The sequence below is a fragment of the Procambarus clarkii genome, chromosome 83 (genome assembly GCF_040958095.1).
Source record: "Procambarus clarkii isolate CNS0578487 chromosome 83, FALCON_Pclarkii_2.0, whole genome shotgun sequence".
In the NCBI taxonomy this organism is placed as follows: Eukaryota; Metazoa; Arthropoda; class Malacostraca; order Decapoda; family Cambaridae; genus Procambarus; species Procambarus clarkii.
The window spans coordinates 3,627,286-3,646,567 of NC_091232.1; the positions used below are offsets into that span (position 1 = coordinate 3,627,286).

Below are 19,282 nucleotides of genomic sequence, written 5' to 3' on the forward strand. Positions count from 1 at the left end.
TTGGCCTTCAGCCCTTATCTTCATGATATCATTGACTACTCAATCTTATCGCGTGCTCTCTGCTTGGGTGAAAGATAACAATAATTATTGAACTACGAATTAGGACACAACAAAAGTTAAGAGCTAGTTCGGCCTCCATGCTGAGCACACGTTTTGCGGGTGTCAAGAAACGAATCGCGAGTCACAATTTTATCAGTTTGGTTTCGGTACTGGTGTAAGGTGCGTCGTCTGGCCCTTGCAAGATGGGTCGTCTAGTCCTTGCAAGATGGGTCGTCTGGCCCTTGCAAGATGGGTCGTCTAGCCCTTGCAAGGTGGTCATCTAGCCCTTGCAATATGGTCATCTGGCCCTTGCAAGATGGGTCATCTATCCCTTGCAAGGTGGTCGTCTAGCCCTTGCAAGGTGGTCGTCTAGCCCTTGCAAGGTGGTCGTCTAGCCCTTGATTAACTGTAGTCAGGCTAAGTTTTGTTCCCGGCTACATACAGTTCACGAAACTCATAATGTCAAGACATTAGTTTAAACAGTTTAAAATCCAGATAGAACATTTTTTTCAGGAATAATGGGGGAGGGGGGGAATGAACCTTTGACAAGCCGCGGGCTTCCTATCCGCGTGACTTGGTGTAGGAACGATCCAGCCCTCTACTAGCATCCTCCTATTGTTTGTTAATATTTAAATGTTAACATAGACGATTCTGTTGCCTACTCCACTCACCCCCAATCCTCTATACCCACATTTATCTATTAAAACCCCATTGAAGTGGCAGAAGAAATTAAGAACATAAGAACAAAGGCAACTGCAGAAGGCCTCTTGGCCCATACGAGGCAGCTCCTATTTATAACCACCCAATCCCACTCATATACATGTCCAACCCATGCTTGAAACAATCGAGGGACCCCACCTCCACCATGTTACGCGGCAATTGGTTCCACACATCAACAACCCTGTTACTGAACCAGTATTTACCCAAGTCTTTCCTAAATCTAAACTTATCCAATTTATACCCATTGTTTCGTGCTTCAAATTAATGAAGAACAAGGCAAAATTTACTGTGATACTACCGTTAGCTACAATGTAATCATTATTTCGCTTGTCCACCGTTTCCATGTCAACTGAAACATGGCCTAACCAACCCTTTCATTACATTTCCTCCACCATGTATCCTTACTTTCCGATATGTATCCTTACTTTTCCTTACTTTCCATGTATCCGATACTTTCCTCACAGTATCTCTAACCCTGTCCATGGAGGACAGAAGAAAATGTATATATGCTGGTTAGCATTGTAAATGTGTGGCCACGTCTGTGGTAGAAAATAATAATAAAAAAAAAAAAATTACATTTCCTATACTGTTCCTTCTCCTGCCGCAAGTCCGTACTGTGTATAATTTTGCTTTTGCGAGTAGCGCTGCTCTTAACATGTATGATAATTCTGACCTGTTATCGCCTTTTTTTAAGAGTTTGCGCTTTCCTCAAGACGATAGTGCAAGTTCGCCTACCCCCCCCCCCCCACCCACCTCCTGGGAATATCTAGGCAAACGACGTTGATGCAACAATGAATCAGCTTTGAAGACGATGATTCAATGTCGGACAAACGTTGCTAAAGCGTGTTTTACCTGCTCGGAGCTAGATCATGTATCAATATATATAATGACGTGACTGTGCATCCAAATACCATTGTTGATGGAGTATATTGCAATATACATCGGCTAAAATAAGATTATATGGATATCAAATAACATGCAACTATGTGTTACGCTCTTTGGTAATGTTAGTGTTGTATAAACATGTGATGTCACTTTTATGGCAAGCTGTGAAGAGTTATGTAAGTACACAGTATCTCCATCCAGATGAGTGTAGCCTGTACTTAACTGAGTCACTGTGCTGTGTATAGTGACCCATACTCATTACCACCCACTGATGAATTATATTGAAAAATATAATTCAAAAATTATTACTGTGAATATTAAGGAGTGCAGAGAAGAAACACTCACTCAGGACTCGAGGACGACTCCCCACCTTTCAGGGCCTTGTAGATCGAGGGCCTCGTTTCTTGCCAGATCCTTGCTCGATCTCTGATGACCCAAGTGGCTAGGCACCGTTCTTCTGCTTCTTTCCTCATAGCCCAATTCCTTATCTTCATATCCCAGCTCCTTGTCCTTCGTAAGGGAATTCCAATGACCTCAGGTAGGCTTAAGCGAAATTAGCAAGTTCTTGCTAATTTAATCGAAGGATACTGGAGACCTCACAGTCCGGCCACAGTGACTGCGCAGTCCCCCGAGCATGTCCCACTTACAGGAACGGCAGCAACCCCCAGGACAGCTGACCAAGACGACGAGGCCGACTCCGAACACTCGACTGACTCCGATGACTCGACCGACTCCGAAGACGAACCCAAGGAAGCCGACCACGATGACTCGAGCGACTCCCATGCTTCAGTCGATGTCACCGGCTCTCCTGCGCCCTCATGCGGCCGCCCGGGCACCATCTCCCCCTCCAGATCCCGCACCGGTACCAACCAGACTGACAGGCTCCCATGCTGCCTCCTCTGGGTATATCCGACGTGGCCGCTCACTTTCCAAGGAGGACAGACAGCATAACTCGATAACCCACAACGACTACTGGGAATACAAGTGCAGGGAAGCAGGACGGATCCTTCGCATGGTCGTCCCTCACGAACGCCTCAACCATCTCTGCGACTCCTTGAAGAATGAAATTCGACCAGACTACCAACTTCGAGGAACTGGGATAAGAGATAAACCAATCCTCTTGTAACACCCGGACATCTCCCTTAGGCCGGCCAGCCCGCCGAGAGCCCTGCTGACCCCTGCGTCACTGAACTGTGAGCAACGTGTGTACCTCATCAATTCACCGGTCTGACCAGCCTTATGGTCTTAATTGGATTGGCGCGTCCAGGGACCCCATCCCCAGATCTCCAGTATCAGCTATTGATACAGGTAATGCCTCCAAAGAGCCTCCACTACAGGCTCACCATAGCCCGTGCTACATGGTAATTTTGTTCCAGTAGCTGAATCTAAAACACCAACAATAGCGAGGTTCACTATTACTGGCTATTCATGCTCGTGCCACCTCTTGGGTGGCTTAATCTTCATCTTTATCAATCGAGATCCCTCCCAAGAATGCAACTCCACAACAGTTGATTAACTCCCCCGGATACCTACAATATTTACTACTAGGTAAACAAACGCATTAGGTGAAAGGAAACGTGCCTAATCATTTCAGTCGTACCCAGAATTTGAACCCGGGATTTCCGATCGCGAGTCGAGAACTAACCCGACTGTATTACCAAGACCCTTCCATTGTCTGTTATATGAGACAGGCTTCCTTTCCCATCAGCTCCCCCCCCCTTTCAAAATCAAGGTTGTATCGAGGGATGGAAGAGATGAAGAGACACGGTGAGAGCGGCTGCAGCTGTCTCCTTTCCATCTGGCTCAAATGACTTTTTTTTACGAAAGTGGTTACTGAACTCGATTATAATTCCTGTTGGCGGGCTTAATTCCTGTTGGTAGGCTTAATTCCTGTTGGCGGGCTTAATTCCTGTTGGCAGGCTTAATTCCTGTTGGCAGGCTTAATTCCTGTTGGCAGGCTTAATTCCTGTTGGCAGGCTTAATTCCTGTTGGCAGGCTTAATTCCTGTTGGCAGGCTTAATTCCTGTTGGCAGGCTTAATTCCTGTTGGCAGGCTTAATTCCTGCCAATTGTCCTTCATAGCTGACCCTATTAGTTGTCCCTGAAGCACGATCCTCCAAATTGGGGACTTGGTTGAAAACCAAGTCCCCCAAATTATTGTTGGGTGGATAAAGGTGAACCGTTAAGAATAGGTTCCCAGTCAGTCCTGACTTGAACCTGCTGCACCCTAATGCTCCCCCTCTCCCCCACCCCATACCCACCTGTTATCAGTAATCTCATCGTACTATGGTAATTCCAGACAATCAGTCTTTTCTCGTGACTATCACTGAAGAAACAAAAATTACGTAAAGCCCCCCTAAGAAAACTGTATATTCGTTTCCGACATATATCCTAAAAGAGCAGAATAACTATCCTTAAAAATAAAGTAATTTATTCCTTCCCGTCAGGCAGTTATTGCCCACAAATATCATACAAATCTGTCTAGCCATTAATTATTTTGTGCAGACAAAACTGAAAACAATGCCAGAACGCAGGCAAAGTAAAATTAGGCTTTCCAGACATGCCATATATATTACACTATATTACACCAAACTCTTAGCCCAATATCCCAATTTCGCCTACTGTAGATAGTGCTGTTTGTCAGCTTTCAATAACTGCAAATTTAAACTATCTAAAATTGTAAATACTGTTGTAAATATTAACAAACTGTGTAACTAATTCATCAATGCCGTAACTTGGTTAGCTAAACGAGTTTAGTTCCTGAACCCGCATACCTTTCAACCAGCGTTCACAGGATAAGTATTAGAATACATTAATTTACATAAAAATAAAAAATAAATTGATATATGCTTCCTCTGCGTGGGAAGACTCGAAAGTTTTTTTATTTATTTATTTATTCCTCATGCGTGATATCAGGATTAGATAAACGAAGCATGTTCCACACATGAGGACGGCACGATAACAGTAGTATTAAATGGTTATCTACACAAGTGCCAGTTTCTCCTTGGGTGTCAGGGAAGGACGACGTGCGTGCTGTGAACTCCACCTGCCATCACCAACATGTCTCAGCTTCAGTTAGATGGACTGTCACTTCCTCAAGCCACACAAAACTTGCGAGGTGAGTTGGTGTCATGACTCCCGTGGTGGACTGTTGGGAGAGTTACGTCGTAACCAGTCAGGCTGCGGCCTGTGGACTACAAGGCTAGGCTGCAGCCAGAGCGACTGTAGTGTGTGGAGCACAGCAAGGTTGCCGCAGCCAGTCTGGCTGGGTTGTGGAGCACAAGGCTGCCGCAGCCAGTGTGGCTGGGTTGTGTGGAGCACAACAAGGCTGACGCAGCCAGTGTGGCTGGGTTGTGTGGAGCACAACAAGGCTGACGCAGCCAGTGTGGCTGGGTTGTGGAGCACAACAAGGCTGACGCAGCCAGTGTGGCTGGGTTGTGGAGCACAACAAGGCTGACGCAGCCAGTGTGGCTGGGTTGTGTGGAGCACAACAAGGCTGACGCAGCCAGTGTGGCTCGGTTGTGGAGCACAACAAGGCTGACGCAGCCAGTGTGGCTGGGTTGTGGAGCACAACAAGGCTGACGCAGCCAGTGTGGCTGGGTTGTGGAGCACAACAAGGCTGACTCAGCCAGTGTGGCTGGGTTGTGTGGAGCACAACAAGGTTGCCGCAGCCAGTGTGGCTGGGTTCTGGAGCACAAGGCTGCCGCAGCCAGTGTGGCTGGGTTCTGGAGCACAAGGCTGCCGCAGCCTGGCTATATTCACTTAATTGTGCTTGCCGGGGTTTGAGCTTCGGTTGTGTCCCCGCCTCAGAGACTTTCGATGTGGACACATGGCATTTACAGCCCGTTACCCATAAGACTTACGTAGTGAAGATAATATGTATTGAATATAAATAATTATAACGCACTGGAGACAATCCAGTTGCAGATATAGTAATTATCAGACCCAAATTGTTAGTTATTATTATTATTATAATTATTTAAATTGTTAGACGGGAGTGGGAGAGATAATGATGCTTTAACAGTGAAGAAAATTATCAAACAATGAAGATTATGCTCGTGTAGTGGAGATGGTGTTAGTATTGTGAAGATGTTAATGGAATGGAGATCGTAGCACAGTGATCTCGGCTCTCAATCAAGGGGACCCGGGTTCAATCCCCGGGCAGAACAAAAAACAGTTGGGCACGATTTCTAGCAGTTAAACAGGTACTCCTAGAGTTAGGTAAATGTTTTGGATTATATCTTTTAGGTCTGGTTGACCTAGGGAGACCTCTATGAGCTTCCTGGATGAGTACAGGCTTCTTGTCCCAAAAACCGGAAATTCTGTAGTAAACATATAGGCACCTCCAAAGGATACCTGATCAACTAGGCTGTGACTCGTACGTCAGGCTGCGAGCAGCTGCGTCAAACAGCCTGGTTGATCAGTCCAGCAACGAGGAGACGTTAAGCCCCGAAGCCATCTCAAGGTAACCTCAAGATAACCATCATAGCTTTTAATCCTGCATTTTATGCTATTTAAAATTTATGCTGACGTCTCAGGAGATATACCACTCAAGAAAGGGTCGAGGGACATCATCTTCGATCGCCCTCAGTGAACAATTATATATTTATTAGATAAGATACCCAGAGGTATCTAGATCGACCCCAGAAGGTTGCACCATTTAAGCGCTGGGAGCCCCAGAATGAAAATCTACCACAGAACATGCATTTTGCATGTCAATATCTCAATTCTGTGATATTATGAACATATGATGAAACTCTATAGGCTCGGCAGCCACTACTATATCTCCACCAACTTCATTGTGGGTCACCATGAGTGGGAGCGAACCCGACGCGCATATAACAGGTCACTTAACACCCACCAGTCACCCTGTAAAGTTTAATGCCGCTAGCCCAAAGCGTCTGGGCTTAAACTTTGAACTAATATGTATTCTATTAATATAGATTATTATTTGCATTACTGTTGCAGTTATAACAATCTATCAGTTAATAACATAATACCTATAGTTGCCAGAGAAAAATGTACAAAATATGGATTATTTTACATAGATTAACTCAACAGTTTGTATTATAGAAAATTTGGAAGATAATAAACAGAGACATTAATCCGTAGTAGGCCTAACCAAACATTTATGGATTAATATATATTCATATAAACAATTAGACATTGAATACGTTGAGTTAGGCTTAGGACAGGTTAGGTTATTGTTTTCCTTTTTTTTCAATAAAAATGTGTAAACTATCAACTAAATACAACAATCCATATTGTGTATATATCCCTCTCAGTCGCTACATGTACTGGCTTACTGATTGATGGACTGGGATATCAGCATATTAATCAAAATATTAATTGTGTTCCAGCTGTGGAGGAGCGTGCTGAGCGAAGGTTTCACTGGCAGTCAGCACTGCTGCTGGAGTCAGTGCGGCGCCAAACCTTCGCAGACTGGACGGTTCCCTTCGTCGATCCAGACCAACTAGCTAAGGCAGGATTTTTCTACTTACGGACTGAAGACCACGTCCAGTGTGTTTTCTGCCAAGGCATCGTAGGCTACTGGGACCCCGGCGACCATCCTGAGGTGGAGCACCGCAAACACTTCCCAAACTGTCCTTTCGTTACTGGCGTGGCCACAGGCAACGTCCCAAGAGTCTCTACAGACACTCAAGACAGTGCACTCTACGCCTTAATGGACGAGTATCACGCCTTCAGGCTGGCCAGCACGCGCCCGCAGCAGCCAGACTCCGGCTTCCACACAGGTCTGTAAACATAACCCTTCTATTAATTGTCATTCCATCCTCCTTCAGTTTTGATTTAAATATACTGAACAACATTATATTTTACCACTATATACGGCAGTCAATATTTAAGCTAATACAATGTATAAAGATGTAGATATGTGCTATTCAAGTTGACCGACAGGGTTAGGTCAATGATCGTAGCGCAAATCTATATCTATAAAAAAAAGAATGTCTGTTTCTGTCCAAGGATGGAGGCCAGGCGCTTAGATTTCTGAAACAAACAAAATACGTTCAATTTACATTAAATTAACATTTACTGTGTAAACAGACGCTGTACAAGTGGCAGACAGCGGGCGGCTCGCCTTCCCTCACTTCAACACTCCATCTAGTCGCTTGCAGACATTCAGGCGTTGGCCTCAGGACACCGGGGTAGCTCCCGAACAGTTAGTGGAGGCTGGCTTTTTCTCCACGGGCCTCGCTGACTGGGTCCAGTGCTTCAACTGTGGCGGAGGGCTTTATGGCTGGAGGAAGGGAGATGACCCGCTAGCCGACCATGCTCGCTTCTATCCCTCCTGCCCCTTCATCAGGATGCAGAAGGGCAATGAGGATATTACCAACGCAATGAAGAGCAAGCCGGCGCCTACAGCCAAGAACCGCGCGCTCGCTCTCAGTGACCAAGAGGCAGAACTACTGCTGCTCCACCCCATCGCCAAGGTTAGCTCTCAGCTCTTGCAGGATACAAGCTTTAGCGTTTTGTGAATATCTTAATAATATTAATGATAAGACCACGTTAATTTACTTATAAAATTTTGTTTTATAAAATTCGCCGTAAAATAAACTAAAACTAAAAATATAGCTAATTATTTTCTAGCTTTAGTTAAAGAGATAATTGAGCATTAATGAGCAATGCCCTCTTCCTCAGCGCCTTGTAGGCATGGGACTGTCCCAGGTGTCAGTGAAAGAGGCACTGAGACGACGCCTGCAGAACCGCGGAGTTCTGTGTCGTACAGTAACGGATGCACTCGAGCTGGTCTTCGACTATGAAGAAGACCAACGCAAGAAGAGCATAAGTCCCCCGCTCCTGCATGACGGAGCCCAGGTAACAGCACTACCACCCATCTCTTGCTTAGCATGTTGCGCCTCCATCTTCAGTATTTACTCGGTTCTATTGCAAGTAAATACTGACATTTCCATATAAATACAATGAGGATTTTTAACTTAAATATAATAATTTTAAAACATTTCGCTCCGTTTATCACATTTTATATATTGTTTAGTTTCAAGTTGAGATCATGTCTAGAATAACTTAGATTTTAGGTGCAACACATTCTTAAAAAATTATAGTATTTATATTAACTCTTTGGTAGAACGTACAACTTGAAAACAAAACTATATATGAAATGTGATAAACGGAGCAAAATTTACGGTTTGTAAATTCGCCAAATGGCAAGCCAAAAATTGGAACAGTAACTATAAAACCCAACAACCTGCCGAAGTCCTAAATATGCTATCTTAGGCTTAATATAAGCCACACTAGACCTAATATACCGCATATATATGCTATACTAGGCTTAATATAAGACACACGAGACCTAGTATAGTACATATATGTGCTATACTAGGCCTAATATAAGACACACGAGACCTAGTATAGTACAGATATGTGCTATACTAGGCCTAGGAAACTTTAGGTCTGGTGGTTGCCTTCTTTTTCGTGCCCTGAAAAAAAATAATAGAACAAAACGCGATTTTTTTTGTCACAACAGTTCATTTTCGTACGTTCATCCCATATTAGCTATAAGTACTATTATGATCCAGAGCAGGACATAAAATAGTTGGTCAAGCTTCCCTTCACCTAATGCCTCTGTTCACCTAGCAGTGAAAAGGTATGCGGGAGTTAAGCAACTGTCACGGAGTTGCACCCTGGGGATGGTCAGTAGCTCGACTTGGGGGTCGACGGCCCTCGGTACAAGCCTATAGTATACATATACACCAACTTCCTTTCCCTGACAATACGATTATTATTATTATTATTATTATTATTATTATTATTATTATTATTATTATTATTATTATTATTATTATTATTTTATTCTGCGGTTATTGACTACGAGATTTTTTTCTTTGAGATTGTTTTTCTTCGCTAGCATATTTGTTATTGTGTAGCTTTTATACAAAGCACATATGTAATGGAGACCTCTGGTGTCAACAGATTGAGAACCAAACGTCGCAGACTACAATCGCCTCACCAACGCCCATGCAGGTAGGCTATGTTGCCATAGTGCACTAATGTTGATTTACGTCCATGGCGATATGTTAAAATTATATGTTAATAATGTCAATGTTGCCATATAAATTCCCCTGCCGACAACTCTACCAGAGTGATTTTGTAGTCAGGCGGGGAATTTGGAAAATGTAAATATATTGTGAAAATGAAGCATTAAATCGGGATATCATATTTCATCTCTTCAACAGGTGGAGCCCTCGATGCCTTTTTCTCCTGGTGTTGGCTCTCAAGACCAGCCCAGTCCGCATGTGACGTCAGATCACACCAGACTATTACAAGAAGGTAGAGCTTACAGCCTCATGCCCTAACATAACACTAATGTACAGTAGTGGTGAATTCACCTTGCTCATTCTTCGAAATGTGCAATAGATCATAAAGCTTGACAGACCACTTTTAATATATTCTAAATTGTGCTGTGAACTAAAATATTAAATCAAAACATTTGCATTTGACTTCACAGTGGAGGAGTTGCAGCGGCAGGTAGTGGAAGCAGAAAGTCGATTACTTTGTCGAAAGTGCAAGAGAGAGAGAGTGGCGGTTGTGTTTCAGCCGTGCTCTCACCTCCATCTGTGTGCCGACTGTGCCAGACCACAGGACAGCTGTACCACATGTGGAACCATCGTCAGGGGAACACTCAGGCCTATCATTGGCTAATCTACAGACGGCACCCAAGTGGACACTTCTTATGTGGTCACCATCGATGCGCTACAGCTTGCCATCATCATCCACTACACAAACAATGTCAGAACACATTGAGTCAATATCTACACACAGCCTATTACCAAAGACACCTATTGAGACGTTGTAGTAAGATTCATATCTCGTGCTTCAATTTTCTCCAACGAAATACATGTCAGCACTACTGCCCGCACCAATGTGATAAGGGGCTGACCCCCCAGCACGGTGAAGTGGATACTTCGTGCAACAACCATCACAGAAATACGCTCGACCTTAACTGGCTGCAGCATAGGCTATATCCTGTACCTTGCCTGTTAAACCCACCTTCGACAGAAGTGTACATTTTCCATCTAGCTCCAACGCAGCATCAGAAGGGGTCTCAGTACAATTTAAAATCTCTTGGGTCGCCACGTGCCGGTAATCCACCAACGCTGTCAAATATCAACACCACATTCTGCTCTACAAATACTTTATGTAGTGCCTACAGTTTTCCACGGCGCATTAACAAAGCTCATCTTTATTGCTCCACATCCTTCTTGTCTGCCAACGCTCAGCCATCACTAACCTCTACATATTTCAGTAAGGTGTATAAATACTTGCGTGATAAGGTAAGTAGTTCACTTATCTCTGCTGCAAAACACAGTTTTACCGGAAGTCGGGACACGGTACGAGAAGCTAATGATTACAGTCAACATAAGAGGTCCTGGTCACTTCTGTTCTGCGATCTCTTGAAAACATTTAAAATGTCAATAACAAATAATTTTCGCATCTTTATATTTCATATAATTAATTACAAAAACAGATTAAAAGATATATAAAATGATTTTTACATTTACATAAAAACTATTTTCCGCCTTAAATTATATGCATATACGCCTACTAACGGTATGTAAATAAAAACCGATTCATAGAGCACAAAACATAAAAATTAAGCATTCCTCTGGCCTAGCATGGCACATATATGTACTATATTAGACCTAGGATTGCTTGGACAAGAAAGTCCAACAGTACATATTGGTACATTTGACCAAATAGTTACCATAAGTACTGTACTTTAGGAAGATGAGCTGGAAAAGCACACACACGGTAACCGCGCCGTCTACACTGTCGATGACCCTATATATAACCGAAGCAACATATAGTAGTAGTAGTAGGTAGGCTTGGGAGACAATGGTGTTGCGCTCTGGACGTCGAGGCTGGCGTGTCCTCTCCAGGGCACAAAGTCTGTGTAGTTAGATATGGAGGAGACTGTTACCCATGCAGCAAGTCCTCTTCCCCTTCTCCACGTTTCTGAAATTGTCAAATGGAAAGGCAAACGCCAATACTCTTGGTTTCAGCGCTGTCGCAGGAGCTGTCGCAGGAGCTGCCAAAACGAGGTTGAAGTCAGCCTTAGGCGCTCCAGCTCCGGATTTTTTCCTCGAGGTTATATGTCGTCTCGAGACGTGTCGATATATGTTATGTCGTTTCCTCGAGACATATACCACATGTTTAATAATAAGTGGACTTAAGTAATGGTCTTATAAAATTGTGTTGGGCTTTAGCTTCGGTATGCTGAGCACAACACAAAAATAAGTTTAAATTCGTGAAAATTTCAACTTCTTACGATTTTGTTTATTATCGACATCCTTATTTACAAAAATTGTAAACTTTGTTGTATTACTCTAATAAATTTTTACTATTATTATGCAATTTTATTTGACATTTTCACTTGCACCCAATACAGCTTGTGATCACATGCAAGGAAGAAAAGGTTTAACGTTCTTTACTAAAAATAATGTTATGGGTAGAAACGTATTAATGACAAGTGGACTTCTATAGTAACAGTCATAGAGTATTGTGGCACGCGAAGCAATGGACGGCTTCCCATGAATATCCGATGTCTGAAATTTCCCAACTGTTCAGTGCTGACTTACGGTAATTTTTCTGCTGCACTATGATCCAAAATGGTTTCCCAGGAGGGCTGTAATTTTGCCCTTAGTTGTTTTCAAGTTCGAATAGTTTTATCTTTCTGATTAAGAAATTTATATTTTTTGTCCAGCCCTTCTTATTGCACGTCTAGGTCCTCTAGGAACTTAAATATCACCTAGTGGTAGTAGGCTACTATTCCCCCCTACGAGAAACCTGCTTAGTCCTTTGGTCCACTACTCAGCACCCCTTCCCTAACTGTTCTATAGAACCGATTGAGTATGGAGACTCGTCTTAAATTTATAATTTCGTTTGTAATATAAATATAGTCCAGTGTTGCTGTATTATGTCCTTGCTTGCCCCAGTTTACTGGTTGCCTCTTGCAAACAACGTCACTATTTGACGCTGTAGCTGTTCATCTTCTTTACAGCATATTCTTTTTGAGGTTATCTTGAGATGATTTCGGGGCTTAGCGTCCCCGCGGCCCGGTCCTCGACCAGGTCTCCTTTTTGTTACACACCCCCAGGAAGCAGCCCGAAGCAGATGTCTAACTCCCTGGTACCTCTTTACTGCTAGGTGAACAGGGACATCTGGATGAAAGAATTTTACCCATTTGCTTCCGCCTCCACCGGGAATCGAACCCGGAACCTCAGGACTACGACTGTGACTACGAAGTCACAGTCCCCGGGGTGTAGTGGTTAAGACGCTCGCCTGGCGTTTCGTGACCGCTTTATCCTGGGTTCGTATCCTGGCTGGGGAGGATTTACTGAACGCAGATCCTTAACTGTAGCCTCTGTTTACCCAAAAGTTAAATGGGTACCTGGTTGTTAAACGATTTGGCGGGTTAGTATTCCGCAAAACATAGGATTAAAGACTTAAAGCCCGAAACGCTACGCGTACTAGTGTCTGTACAAGAATGTAACAACTCTCATATATATAAATTAAAAAGAAAAGAAAAAAACAAGAATCCGAAGCGCTGTCCACTCAGCTGCCAGCCCCCCCCCCCCCCCCATTTTCAGTAGTGGACTCCTATTCCATCCTACGAGAACCCTGCTAAGTCCTTTGGTTACTACAGACCGTTATGCATGCCTTAAGAGACTCCTAATATTCTAAGCCGGGGTTATGCACACACAGCCACTAGAATCAAAGTAAATAATTGATATAACTACAGAGGAAAGACGGCCTTGACGTGTGACTAGGGCGTAGAGTACCTGAGGCCTCCATACTCGAGTGACACCTCTGGTGAGGCCTATAGTCTCAGGTGAATACCAGTTGTATGTCTTAGAGGTCTTCCTTTATAATGGGTGTTCAGTGGTGTTGTGGTTAAAATTACGGGCTACTGCTTTTGTGGGCTTATGTTCGAGGCTCTCGTGGCCCAGGTGAATGAAATGAAACGTTACCTTTTACAAAATAATTACGTGAATTACACCACCAGGAAAATGAGCTCCTATTTACAAATGACATAAATAATTTAGACATGCTTTGGGCTAACCCCCAAGCCTCCCTGAGAACCAGGCTTACCAACAGGTGCTTCACAGCCAGCACATGTGAGACCACAGCGGCCTTGTGTCACGCCCCAGTCACTCAACCCACAACAATAACCCTCAATATAACCTCATATAGTACACCTATTTCTCTGTAACGTGAATCTTGCATCAGGATGCTACTAACACAACTATGTGAGGTACTTAGCTGTATGACGACTATTTAAAAGCGACAATTTCACTGGAAACTTCTTGCCTCGTTCCAAGCCCCTTCTACTGAAATCTCTTTTCGCCATCTTTTCGCAGGGTTGCCAGATCTAAGTTGCGGAAAGTAGCGAGCTGACGCTCTAAAAGTAGCGGACTTGTAATAAAAGTAGCCCAATCTTTTTTAGTGAATGATATGGGTTTCAAAGTAATATATTTTGATATATAGAGTACACTACACGATATATATATATATATATATATATATATATATATATATATATATATATATATATATATATATATATATATATATATATATATATATATATATATATATATATATATATATATATATATACATATATCCCTTGTAGCTTGTAACTCTCTTGTAACACTTATATGCTGTGCTTCCTATTTTAACCTGCTATGTTAAATGGGATTCTTGTATTGTGATTTGTGTATTTGTACTCACTGAATTTGTGCGCCCCTTGAGGGACTTGAAGTAAGGGGGTAGAAATAGCCTAAGCTACTCTATCTCTTTGAGATGTATTTTTTTATTGTCTCAATAAACATACTTGAACTTGAAGTGGACTTTAATGTTTTTTCGGCAGCTTTATTTCCTTGGTTTCCGAGCTGTTTTCTTTACCGTGTATGTTGTAATAAACTATTCCAATATTTACAGTTGTTTCTCCCTGTGAAGATTATTAAACAATTGTGATTATAAGGGCGCGGAAGTTCAGCCTGGCCAGGGCCGCCAGCAGCCCTTGGGCCCGCCCCGGCAGCGCCCAGTCTTTAATTTGGCACATTTGCGGGATCTTGGTATAAGCCTAACATGTATATATACACACTGGCTGCCTGTCTCCCCTACACAATGATTTATTATTACCTATTATTTTATCATTTAATTTAAATATTAAATAAAATAATTGATTTAATTATTATAGTAAGTACTTAATAATTTAATAATAAGTAGTAAGTACATAAAAATGATTAAAAAGTACAGTTTAGTCATAGGAGATTTCTAGATTGGAATTCACTACCAAATTTCAATATATCCAAGTATTTTTAGTGTGAAATGCTGTTATTATATGCATAAATTGTTGTTTGAATAATATTACGCTTAACCACTTGGGCTGGACGGTAGAGCGACGGTCTTGTTTCCTACAGGTTCGCGTTCAATCCCCGACCGCCCAAGAGGTTGGGCATCACTCCTTTCCCCCGTTCCATCTCAAATCCGTATCCTGATCCCTTCCGAGTGCTATATAGTTGTAATGGCTTGGCGCTTTCACTTGATAGTTCCCCCACCCCCCTGAATAATATTACGAGAGCAGTATTTACGGGCTATTCATGCCCGTGCCACCTCTTGGGTGGCTTAATCTTCATCAATCGAGAGCAGTACGTCCTAACCAGACATTATATGATGATATCCTGAACAGTTGATAAATAAAAGTAATTGCCGAACTCCAGTTATCTAATACCTATGATAAACGGTATAAAACCTTATCATAAGCCAAGGGATTTGTAGATCAGTGTTTAAAGGGAATTCGGAAGTAATAATAACACACCTAATGCCATCTGTCGGCAGAAGAGAACACTATCAACTGGCTGGTCAACAGTGGCCATAAGATACAGCTTACGCCATCTGTTGACATCAAATTACACCTATAACAAATTACCCTACAAAAACTACTAGCGCCATCTCTTTTTTTTCCAACGCACTATAAATAGCCAAACAGCAACCCATAAGGTGGGTTGTTGTGCTCGGGTAGGAGGTTCCAAGCTCCGCCCACAGATGGTATGGGGTGCATAATAAATGGCATATCATTTTAGAAACTCTTTGTTGACATTCACACAACAGCCAATCACAGGAAGGGATCAGCTAAAGGCTCCATCCACTTAATAAATCATATTTATTCAGCACACCATCCTTGCTTATGACATTCTGCTTCAACTTTAATCTACCTAAAAAGTGAAATATTAAGTATTTAAAAGTATTAATATAGTGATAATTAAATACTGCAGGATGTAACGGGTGTTACAGAAATATGGGCTGGCTACCTAACTTTTGACGTTATTTTGGGGGGTTGCCTTGACACAAATAATGATACGCTGCTCTGCCCTTTTATTCGAGTAAATTATTCAGTTAAATGGAGATTTCTGTCAGGTGCAAAACAGAAATGGTTGTTCTTTTTCACGACAACCTTGTTGTTGTGCACAAGGACCTTTTTCTTAGTTTAAATTTTATTCATAAGAGTTTTGGTATTCCCCGCAACAGCCAATCACAGGAAGGTATCTCTGGAAGCTCGGCCTCCTTATGGACTCAGCACATCGATTTAGCTCATGTCTCTGTTTCATCTCTTGTATATACAAACTGACTTTTTTCGATAACTGTTACATTTAATAATAGGAGATATAAAAGCTTTTACACAAAATGGCTAAATTCTGCCATTAAATGAACTGTGTCTGGTATACATACAAACATTCACCAATTTATTACCATTCATCCATTATTAATTTCATATGTAATGTATACTGTCTAGTTTTTTTCCTCTCGCCATTACTTGGTGCAATATTTGAAAGTTGTTTATTTATTTATCGATTTATCTATTATCTTTTATTTATATTTACAAGTTTCTGTGGTTGGAAGAAAACTCTGCATTGAATTTTGACTAATTTATTAAATAATATTATTTAGTATTACAATTATTATTAATTACAATTATATTTTTCTTAGTTACTTTTATGTAACTCGCAATCGTACATTCTTAACAATAATAGCCCAAATTAGCACATCTTGCTTTTAAATTAACCCAAAAAGTAGCAAGTAGCGAAATTAAAAATTTGGGAGCACCGGGCTCTCAAAAGTAGCCCAATTCGCTATTTGTAGCCCAATCTGGCAACCCTGCCATTACGCCAAGTTCAAGTTCAAGTTCAAGTATGTTTATTGTGATAAGAAAGAAATACATCACAAAGGGATAGAGTAGCTTAGGCTATTTCTGCCCCCCTCTACTTCAAGTCCCTCAAAGGGCGCACAAATTCAGTGAGTACAAATAGACAAATAACATTACAAGAATCCCATTTAACTTCGCAGGTTAATATAGTAAGCACAGCATACAATTGTTACACTCTTGGGGCAAAATTCTTGTAGCTCCTAAGTAATCTGTCTATCATAACATATCACACATCCAAACATTTGAAGTGGTACATTACTTATTTCCTTATTTCTATAGTTATCAATAAGTTGATACTCTATTGCAAAATGTTCTAAGGTGTGGGCGTGCGGCATACTACATAATTTACACTCCTTATTCAAGTTCAAGTATGTTTATCAAGACAAAATAAAGATACATCTCAAAGGGGTAGAGTAGCTTAGGCTATTTCTACCCCCTTACTTCAAGTCCCTCAAGGAGCGCACAAATTCAGTGAGTACAGATACACAAATCACAATACAACATTTAACATTGCAGATTAATATAGTAAGCACAGCATATAAGTGTTACAATCATTGGGGTAAAATTCTTGTAACTCCTAAGTATTCTGTCTATCATATCATTATCACACATCTAAACAATTTGAAGTAGTACACTACTTATTTCCTTATTTCTATAGTTATCAATAAATTGACACTCTAATACATAATGTTCTTTCAAGTTCAAGTGTGTTTATTGAGACAAGTTAAAAAAAATCTCAGAGTAGCTTAGGCTATTTCTACCCCTCCCCATATTTCAAGTCCCTCAAGGGGCGCACAAATTCAGTGAGTACAAATACAAGAATCCCATTTAACATTTCAGGTTAATATAGTACTATCTAAGAGTATAATAGTGTACATCCACCGCACTAGATTTTAACCCATTAACGCTCCAAGATAATATTCTCACTCTACTTTCATCCATGATTAATAATAAAACTATCTTTGCCCTGTCCGTCACATTCCATGAGATACGAGATTTTCTCAGACAGACTCTCCCAACACTGTAACATTTTTGCTTTCTCCTTACTTGCACAACAGCTACTAACATCAAAGGTGATATTATTCATATCTATTTTCTTTTTTACTTCTCTATATCGTTTTACTTTAACCTTTGTTTCAACATTTGTCACTACAGAAGGTTGAACACATGCTAACACTACTAGAAAGTTCATTTTCCTGACTATCCTCTATCATCAATACGTCATGTTCTTCCTTACTTTCTTCAACACTTGTTTCACCCACCTCGGGTATGGTAAACTCTCCGCCCCATCTCGGGTATGGTAAACTCTCCGCCCCACCTCGGGTATGGTAAACTTTCCGCCCCACCTCGGGTATGGTAAACTCTCCGCCCCACCTCGGATATGGTAAACTTTCCGCCCCACCTCGGGTATGGTAAACTTTCCGCCCTACCTCGGGTGTATGGTAAACTTTCCGCTCTACCTCGGGTGTATGGTAAACTTTTTGCCCCACTTCGGGTATGGTAAACTCTCCGCCCCACCTCGGGTATGGTAACCTCTCCGCCCTACCTCGGGTATGGTAAACTTTCAGCACTACCTCGGGTATGGTAAACTCTCCGCCCCACCTCGGGTGTGGTACAGCTGCATGTAACACCAGATTGCCTACATACCTGTATATGGCGTTGTAATATTTGGGCTACAATTGTCTTATTTCTGATTAAAATTTATTTTTTGTATTTTCTGACTAATATTAAACATATTATGCTTCGCGAGCGCTTTGGCCAGGGTTCGTATCCTGGCCGGGGAGGATTGACTGGGCGCCAATCCTTAACTGTAGTCTCTGTTCACCCAGCAGTGAATGGGTATCTGGTTGTTAAACGATTTGGCGGGTCGTATTCCGGGGAGGAAAATAAGGATTAAAGACGAAACTCTATGCTCCGAAACGGTATGCGTGCTAGTGGCTTTACAAGAATGTAAGAACATCTGAATATATATATATATATACAAACAAAAAATACAGTACTTCTGAAAATGTGCAACGCTTTCTCTTATATGGGCTGCGCGTTCTGTGCCGAAAAAAATACAGCATCATCAGCTTCTATGAATTTAAATAAATTGACTTTCTGCACATACTGCAAAACAAGCTTTGCATTTGTATATCAGACTGTACTTAATACTTGGGGACTGATTATATCTGTGTGCGCTCGTTGCTTCATATACAGCAATAATCACAGATAATTACAGTATTATGTATTGACTCGTCACAAAGCTTTTAGTCACGCTAACTTGTGTCTCTCTCCGAATGTATAATACATAAAGGATAATGTACCTAATCTCATTCCAATTTATTACATGTGGCGATTAAGTGTGCGTTGTCTTTATATGATACAGTATACATAAAGAAGTTGGAGAGGA

General features: G+C 41.7%; 2 protein-coding genes across 11 annotated transcripts in view; one reads left to right on the forward strand and one right to left on the reverse strand.

The window, feature by feature from the left end:
• The window catches only part of LOC123768752 (uncharacterized), a 45,529-nt gene extending 38,245 nt beyond the window's left edge, over positions 1–7,284 (reverse strand). For 4 of the 9 annotated variants that reach the window (XM_069316292.1, XM_069316290.1, XM_069316289.1 and 1 more), the window contains exon 1: positions 7,145–7,284. Coding sequence is in view for 2 of the 9 variants with exons in the window: in XM_069316290.1 (XP_069172391.1) it covers positions 7,145–7,184 (40 nt within the window). In the remaining 7 variants the exon portion in view is untranslated. Of the gene's footprint in view, positions 1–1,989; positions 3,041–7,144 lie in introns of those variants that run through there. The other 5 variants (XM_045759517.2, XM_045759516.2, XM_045759514.2 and 2 more) reach the window with 5 other exon arrangements.
• LOC123768754 (baculoviral IAP repeat-containing protein 7) lies at positions 131–12,024 on the forward strand. Of its 2 annotated transcripts, none has more exons than XM_045759521.2 (8): positions 131–219; positions 4,560–4,761; positions 7,004–7,396; positions 7,707–8,092; positions 8,301–8,477; positions 9,591–9,641; positions 9,854–9,947; positions 10,126–12,024. In XM_045759521.2, exons 2-8 carry the CDS (start codon positions 4,704–4,706, stop codon positions 10,317–10,319), a joined length of 1,353 nt encoding a protein of 450 aa, XP_045615477.1. In that variant the 5' UTR covers positions 131–219; positions 4,560–4,703; the 3' UTR covers positions 10,320–12,024. The 2 variants fall into 2 exon arrangements, with proteins under 2 accessions (XP_045615477.1, XP_069172394.1); XM_069316293.1 differs by having other exon boundaries at positions 204–311.
• The last annotated feature ends 7,258 nt before the right edge of the window (positions 12,025–19,282 follow it).

Bases quoted from the DNA above. Each gene is read 5' to 3' on its own strand.
- LOC123768754 (XM_045759521.2), top strand. From the start codon at position 4,704: ATGTCTCAGCTTCAGTTAGATGGACTGTCACTTCCTCAAGCCACACAA. The intron at 4,762-7,003 runs GTGAGTTGGTGT...ATTGTGTTCCAG, and splicing joins AGCCACACAAAACTTGCGAG to CTGTGGAGGAGCGTGCTGAG. The intron at 8,093-8,300 runs GTTAGCTCTCAG...CCTCTTCCTCAG, and splicing joins TGCTCCACCCCATCGCCAAG to CGCCTTGTAGGCATGGGACT.